At 45.3% G+C, this 8,464-nt stretch overlaps 1 protein-coding gene across 2 annotated transcripts; it reads left to right on the top strand.

Annotated features, from left to right (window-relative positions):
- The first annotated feature begins 417 nt into the window (after nt 1-417).
- Nucleotides 418-7,089, top strand: LOC125508820 (zinc finger protein CONSTANS-LIKE 4-like). Of its 2 annotated transcripts, XM_048673614.1 has the most exons (4): nt 418-2,839; nt 2,931-4,856; nt 4,967-6,510; nt 6,584-7,089. In XM_048673614.1, the coding sequence occupies exons 3-4, from the start codon at nt 6,199-6,201 to the stop codon at nt 6,857-6,859; spliced, it is 588 nt and encodes a 195-aa protein (XP_048529571.1). In that variant the 5' UTR covers nt 418-2,839; nt 2,931-4,856; nt 4,967-6,198; the 3' UTR covers nt 6,860-7,089. The 2 variants fall into 2 exon arrangements, with proteins under 2 accessions (XP_048529571.1, XP_048529569.1); XM_048673612.1 differs by having other exon boundaries at nt 418-4,856.
- Nucleotides 7,090-8,464: the final 1,375 nt, after the last annotated feature.

Genomic DNA, 8,464 nt, shown 5'->3' with positions numbered 1-8,464 from the left:
AAGTGCCATACCTTCACGATGGACGGTTGAAGCTTCCAGCCTCTGCATCGCGCCGGTCGCGCTTGCGTGACGGCGCCCTGCGGCGCCCCGCCCCGCGACCTTCTCCCGACATGATCTACACTCGAGGGAGGGGAACGTTTGAATGAGCTCGCGGGAGGGGAAGAGAATTGCGGCGGGGGAAGAGCGTCAAAGGCGGCATCAGATCCAAGACGAAAACCCTAAAACACCTCTACTCGTACATATATAAGTCGCCCGTATAATTTTTATTGGCTGATGCAAATTTGCCGGACCCGTACTTGCCATAGGCCGGAAAGCTGTCCTGCACCGGCGACGGGATAGGGCATCTGCTACTTTATTTAACTTGGTTTTTGAGCCCTCAAAAAATAAAATTAACTCGGCTTTCGAGCCCTAAAAAAAACTCGGCTTTCTTCGGGTCCTCTCCTGTCTCCTCTCCCGCCCGTCTCCTCCGCCACCGCCGGAATGGACCCCCCGCTTCAGAACCCATCCGTCAGTAGTATCACCCTTTCCCGCGACTCCACAGCCGCCGCCGCCGCCGCCGCCGCGTTCGCGGCGCCCCCTCCGCCGCAGCCTCCACATCGTCACCGCGTGCCTCTCATCAAGGCTGCACTCGACCACCTCTGCCATGTCGCCACCAACCTTGATATCATGTTTATCGACTTCTCTCACAAACTTGCTCAACATTGCATACAGGTAAGGTAATCAGTACTCCCAATTAAGCACTCCCGAGTCAATGCAATTCATAATGACCCAGTTACAGAATGTACTTCTGCATCCTTGCTCTTGTGTCTAATAAACGTAAATCTGTCACTTGTGTTCTGTTTAATCTATCTACCAAATTTCTCTGACCCTGAGTGTTCACAACGCCACTGATTCGCAGAGACATTTGATACCATAACATACAGTTTCAGACTTCAACCCCCCTCTGTCGAACTGGTACTCACTGGTCTATTTTGCTACTATAGTTCCTTTTTTTCCTTCTTATTCTGGTTTTAGATATTGGTGGACTGTGCTGAAGGAAATAATCTAACAATTGCAAGTGCTGCTGGCAATGGTAATGAAACTGGAGGTTCTCATATGATGCCATCCATTTATGTGTATATTTGCTTGGCCTTTCTAAAGAGGGAGCCAAAGCTGCGATGTCTGTAAACTGCATGACAGTTATTATCTGGAATGGTCCCAGCATCATATTCAACCAGATGTTCTAGGAGTATCATTTTTATTCTCGCAGCCTCCATGATGAATCCATGATCAGTGTTATGCCATCTGCTCAGATCACTGATTTCCAAGGCTCTGAAAAAGAAACATTTGTTTAGATTGGAACCAATAGGCTATTACCAAGTCTACAACTGAATGAAACAAGGTGCAGATTTGGTCACTGGATCTTAAAGCAGATCTGCAACTTTTGGAGACAAATCCATGACCTGCTTCCAAAAAATAAACTACCAGGCTTACCCATAGCCATAAGTAGTCTCATGAGAGTGTTAAATGAAAAAGCTTGTGGTTCTGTTATGCCTCTCTCGGCTGGTCAGACAAAGCAGTCCACCAATGGTAAAGAAATCCCAGCTGAAACTAAAGAAGGGTCTGTACAAGTTAAGATAGGTGAATCATGCTCATTTATTTTCTGGTCTTAAGTTAGCATGTTCTTCTCGTCCTCCCATCCCTAGAGTATGGAGATTTCTTACACTAGTCCTGACTACTGAGGACAAGTATCCTATCAGGACTACTGACATCCTAGATAATGCTAAGGCTTATACTAAATATGACACTCGCTCCACCTATTGTGAGAGGGCGGATCAGGTGTCACTGGATCATGAAACTCCTTCTGTTTCTGATCCTTGCCTCGAGGATAAGGGGTGTAGACAAGCCTGATACACTCCAGTTGGTTCTGAGGCTTGCCGAGGTACTACAGAATCGTTGGGGTGCTCTGTAGAGATGATGACACCCCATTAAATATTTAAATCTCACAACTGTTGTCTGTTGAGTAGTTATTTATAAGGGTGCTGCACTGCTGCAGCAACAAGTTAGTGAACATAAAACAGAACACGATATTGCACAGATTATGAGGGATAATGTTAGACCCAAACTCTAAGGTAACGATGCTTCTTTTTACCAAAAATGTTATTCTTAATCTTGCCGAGATACTACATAATCTTTGGGGTGCTCTGTAGGTTACAGAGATGATGACACGCCATTAAATCCCACACTGCTGTTGAGTAGTGATTTATGAAAGGGCGTTGTACTGCAACAAGTTAGTAAACAAAAACAGAACACATTATGCATGAAAATGTTGCACAGATTATAATGTCAGCTCGAAGTTATTCTTGCGCTGGTGGCAAGGTTGAGATCGCAGGCAAGTGATGAATTTGTGACATGACTACATTTGCAGATTACTATTTTCTGCGATTCTTTTTTTATTTGTACTTTCTGTTGTTCAGAACCCCTTGAGCTCGATATAGTGGTCCGTCAATTCCTTTTCATGCTTGTGCCGATGTCAAAAGTATTACCCAGATGATACAATATGTACCATATTATCTTCTTTCTAGAAGAAAATGACAATTGAAGGGACACACGCTCCTTTATGCCTTTGGATTAAGATTATGATAAGTAATTTTCTGAAAAACGGGGACACTTTTAAAATAAAGGAAATTTGGTTTTATTACAAATATAACAACAGAAAATGATATTTTATGCCTACCTTCCAAAGTCTGATGTCTTGTTGGTTTTGCAGAAAAGCAAAGACAAAAACTCTGCATAGTCCAGCTTATCTTCCCTTTTTGTGCTTTTTTGAATCTTTGCCTTACAAGAAGAAAGGTGCAAAGTAAGGGTCTCATCAAATCTTTCTATCGTATCTTTTGATTTGAAGTGTGCTGAATAATGCTAACCTATGTTTATGATGAGTCCTGTATCAGGTGTTATTTCGGGATTATATATACCAGTGCTGTCAACCTCATGAGATGAGAGCTGTCACATGATTTCGTGTATATTATATTGATAGAGATACTATTGCTAAATAGAACTGTATGACATGATGCTCTACATGTGCAATGGTCTATTGTCGGCAAAGTAACTTTGGTGTATGCATAAATAAAAGCCCTTTCCTTCAAAACACTCCACATTATGCCTCAATTGGAGCAGGTTCTTCCTTTTTGAAACAGAAATAGATGTACCTGCATGTAAATCACCAATGGCTTCCAATATGCTAATTTGCAGAATCTTGGGCTTTGTTGTCTTGTTTTCCTCCTAATAAGGATACCAGAGCAGTAAAAACTATGTTGGCAACCTCTAGGAAAGATGTGTGGCGATAGGCTTTTGGGTTATTGTCCTATAGTCAGATTATGATTTTTGCAAACTAAGAAAATTTTTGCTTAATTTTTCTGGAGGGTATATCAACTTTTTTTTCAAGTTTCTATCACACATGGACAAAATATAGTGTCCAAATGGCTCAGATGCGAATATATAGCTTTGAGTGCATGACATCCAAAATATCGGATAGACGTGCTTCCATGTTGCTCAAAGTATGATGATGAATTTAAGATATTAAGATCAACCAGCTTCGATCTTCTTAAATGCCTTTCTGGAAACAGATTCACTCGGATGTGTAATGATCTCATATTTTTCTCTCCTTTCTACTCTGTATTTATAGTTGTATAATTTTGTGGACAACACTGAACAGCATGTTCTTTCAAAATCAAAGTACAAAAGGAAAAGGACGTGTGAATTTAGAGTAGTAATTCCAGTGGAATTGATGTGGAAAAGGTTGCAGATACCATGACAACAATAAAAGGCCTCTCGCCCACAGATGCACCCAAGGAAGGTGTGGGGGCAGGACCGGAATCATTTCTCCAAATCATGCACGCCACTAGATAGAGAAGTCTTATCAGTCTTCATCAATGTGGTCTCATTCTGGCAAATCTAATGACATTTGAAGTGACTTGATGAATGTACCTGACTTCATGTACAGATCAATAGTCATGTACCTTAGATGTCCCATAGGATCGAATTTACTCATATTGCAAACCTTTTTAATACTTAAATCCTACTCCCTCCATTCCAAATTACTCGTCGTAGAAATGGATGTATCTAGAACTAAAATACATCTAGATACATTCATACCTGCGACAAGTAATTCGGAACGGAGGGAGTACTTCCTCTGTTCCAAATTATAGGATGTTCTAACTTTTTTCTGAATCGAATGTATATAGACGTGTTTTAGTGTGTTTGTTCACTCATTTCAGTCCGTATGTAGTCCATGTTGAAATATCCAAAACATCTTATAATTTGGAACGGAGGTAGTAATTCTTGGTATAATTCCATATCTATCTAATCTGCTGTTCATTTCTGTAAATTCATAAAGCACATCAACTAAACAATTATTGCATCTCCACTCATGCTGTAGTGGTGTGACTATTTTTTTGTAGGCGACCTACTTGAAGAAAAGTAAAATCTGTGTGCACTGTGCATTATCCTAATCGTCCCACTTATTCTCATTATCTTGTCCATTGACAGGCACCACGTCACTGCCTCGGTGAAAGGCTCGCCCCGCCTGTGATCCTCTTGATGTTTCTCTCGATGCACTGAGATGTCAATGATTGCGGTTGTGATGCTACTCTTGTTGAAATCTTTGCAGGTTGCAAGGAAATCATGGCAACTGTTGGGAGTAAACAATCGTAGCATTTTGCTGTGTACGTCGAAGGCAGATGAATCTATATGCAATGCTGTGGCCTGGTGCCCTTTGACTTTATCTTGTCGGTTGGCTAAGCCCACTTGAAGGTTGGCAAGCTCGCGTTGTCAGGCTATGTCAACGTGATACGCAATTCCTGAGTGGGCTACGTACGGTAAGGATTCATTTTCGTTAGAACCTCTTTCCTTATAGGAGAAATGGAGCCGTGTGATTGGTTGAGGACGTTCCAGTGACCTTACGAAAAAATTTGCCAACTGAAAACAGGGTCCTGGGTCCATAGCAGCATATTTTGTGTCCAATAGAGGCTTAAAACAACACAGATTCTTGTGGGGCTCTATCTAATAGGCTGCAATGTTCAAAGGTGGTATCATTCTTCCCAACCGAAATCCTGCGAGATGTCACTTTTGAAGGTAATCATAGTAGTGGACGAAGTCACATCAGGTGCTCTCTTTGGGACTTGCATTTTTAGCTTCTAATCACCATTCCTGGGAAGTTCCTGCGCATCCCCCCCCCCCCCCCCCCCCCCCCCCCCCTTTTAATTTAAATATGATGTTTAGTTTCATCATCTCTTTGCCTTTGTGCTCGTGCTCCCCATTGCTGCAACTAAGAAATGATTAGCTTGGACTCAGCCAAAATACAACTAAGAAATGATTAGCTTGGAATGAGCCAAAATACATACTTACCGATACTCCTGACCCTGGTTCATGGAACAAAGTGGTAGGACCTGTTGTTGATGTGTAGTCAGTTGCAAGTTGAGCATAGTGCCTGTAGAGGTGCTGAGAAAAGGCACATCTCCTGGTGTGCTGGGGCATGGTTTAAGGATTCCGGTGGAAAAGTGGGAGATTTCCCAACTTGCTCATGTCTCCTTGAATTGTCTTAACACCCATTGCTATGCAGCGGTGGTTGCCAGCTTATTTTACCATTATCACTACATAAATATTTTCCATTTGTGCTGTGCATTCATAATCGATTGAGGTTCTCATCCTCCGTGCCCTGTTCATAACACGGAGAAATCATATATGCTTGCCAGCTTGTTTTTCTGTTGTGGTTTGTGGCAATGGTGGATGACACTCATTTGCGAGGTCTGGTCGTGCTGCAAATGATGGTAGAGTTTTAACAGTGCGTCTGCAAGACTGCAAGTAGCTAGGAAGATGGCACCAGCGAGATAGATTTGTGCTACGACTTCCCTTTATGGTTGGAGTCATGTAGAATGGACTTTGGGTTGGCATTCTGCAGTTTCTCTGGCTACTGTTTGATTGAGCATGTGGCTCAGATGACCTTGTTAGTGCCATCAGCAATGTAATGCTTTTACCATGGACGGCTTCCCTGCCGTCATGGGAAATCTCGAGTTGATGTCTCGTGTCATCGTGAATCCGATTTGAGGCGAGAGTTGACTTGCTTGGCCGGCGGGTATAAATACATGGCCGCTGACACACACGTCAGTCATTCATCGCTCGCTCTTACGCACACACATACACACGCGCGCGCACTAGGCGATGTATCATCATCACTCCTCCTCTTCTTCTTCCTATACTTGTCAGGGAAGCAATGGCTTCCTCCCCTCCCAACCGTCAGCGTCGAGCTACGGTGATCTGTTGCAAGCAGAGCAGCACTGCTACTACTACTCCCAGCAGCAGCAGGGTCAGGCGCCGCCGTTCCGCCATGTGCTGAGCACGGGAGACCTCGGGGCGCCAACGCCGGCGCCGGCAGCAGCAGCGGCTGGGAGGTACACCACGGAGGAGCGGCGGGAGCGCATCGAAAAGTACAGGAGCAAGCGCAACCAGCGCAACTTCCAAAAGAAGATCACAGTACGTCTCCTCGCTCGCACCGTACTTGTTCGATTTTGCATCTTCACGTATTTTGACCATGCATCTTCTTCAGTACGCTTGCCGGAAGACCCTCGCGGACAGCCGGCCGAGGGTGAAGGGCCGCTTCGCGCGCAACGTCGACGACGATGCAGTCGCAGGTCAGCCGGAGTTCACAGCGGCGGAGGTGTCCTCGATGATGAGCGAAGCCAACGTTGTCGTGGGTGCCACGGCCGCCGCCGCCAGCAGCAGCAGCAGCAGCATGCCGGAGTGGTGGCCGGCAATGCAAGGCGCGCTGGCCATGGAGGACGATGAGCTTTACATCGCCGTCTCCTCCATCAACCTCTACTAGCTAAGCTTGCTAGAGGCGGACCGGATCACCTCCAACCGTGCTCGTTGCACTTGTTTTGTGTCCCATATCCTGTTGCATCAACTAAAACTACGACGCCCTAGTTCGTAATGTTTAGAGGCGGACCGGACACCTTCTTCTTCTTCTTTATTAGTTGGAGTGCCTCATGCATCCTCTGCAACTAAATGTAGTACGCACGTACTAGTAATTTTTACGGAGTGTTCTTTTTTGTTCGTACTGTCTACTCTGTCCGTAAAAAATATACACTCAACGTCTTTAAACTTTATCAAAAAAAGCTTTCGTCCCGTTTTATAAATAAAGCAAACCGCCAAAAGCACACATACAAGCACTAGTTCAGAACACACATCCAAGTCTCACAGGAAGAAGTACAAAGATTTTGCTGACCGCACAACTTAACAAGCCCTAACAAAAAGAAAACGGGAGGGAGGGGGGGGGGGGGAGCACAAGTCCAGTGGCTAATCTGGTTCCGGCGGTGGCGAGGGGAGTGGAGGCGACAAACGGACGGCCATCGAGCGGAGGTCGGCGATGAAGGCGGAGATGGCGTCACGGTCCTGAGGGCGGCTAAGCGGCCGCCAAAGCTGCAAGTAACCAAACAGTTTGAAGAGAGTGTCAGTAGCCCGTCGAAGGGGAATGCGCTGGATCATAAGTTTATTGCGGATCGTTCAGAGGGTCCAAGCGAGTGCCCCAATCTCAAGCCACATAATGTGGCGAGAAGGCAAGGGGCGTTCTGGGGTTCGGCGAATAGGTCGGGAAAGTTGGTGTGGCACCAGTTGCCATCGACCACCTCTCTAAAGCAGATCCATTCAAATTAAGCGGACACACAAGAAAAGAAGATATGATTCAAATCTTCCGGGACATCGCAAAGCGGGCAAAGGCCAGTCCCAGGGCCATTTTGCTTGCGAACCTCCACCCCAGACGAGGTCCGTCCATGGATCCATTGCCACATCCGGATCTTTAGGAGCAGGACTTTGACCATTGCATGGATGAGAGTAGTAGACTGGGTACAGTAGAATAACATAGGAAATATGCTTGTAGGTTGCAACGGCACGAAAAAGAATACCTCACACCCATCAGTTTTAGTCCTTAAAAACCACATGACGCAACAATTAAATAGCTACCAATCTCTTTCCATCTCCCGCTGTCTCTTGATCTCTTCTCTCTGTACAACAATGGCAGCAGCACACAGAGCATAGCACCATCAGTACAAAGCAAAACTAAAATTGCTCCAAATCTCAATGGCATTTTATGAATTGCCCTTGTACAAAGTTGCCCCAAGTAGAACACAGAGCAAAGCATAGAACACCACTTCCTCCGTCCGGTGAAGAGTATACGTTTGGCTTCAAAATTTGTTCAAAAAGAGTGTATTTCACTAGTGTAGAACCGGGCAATAGCACCGGTTCGTAAGGCCCTTTAGTGCCGGTTTGGTAACCGGCACTAAAGTGTGGGCACTAAAGCCCCCCCCCCTTAGTACCGGTTCAGCACGAACCGGTGCTAAAGTGCAACCACGTGAGCTTCGGGGACAGGGAGCCCTTTAGTACCGGTTGGTGACACCAACCAGTATTAAAAGGTTGAGGGGGGTGGGTGGGT

The sequence above is a fragment of the Triticum urartu genome, chromosome 5 (genome assembly GCF_003073215.2).
Source record: "Triticum urartu cultivar G1812 chromosome 5, Tu2.1, whole genome shotgun sequence".
NCBI lineage: Eukaryota > Viridiplantae > Streptophyta > Magnoliopsida > Poales > Poaceae > Triticum > Triticum urartu.
The sequence above is the reverse complement of the archived record's forward strand: the minus strand, read 5'-3'. Positions and strand labels throughout refer to the sequence as shown.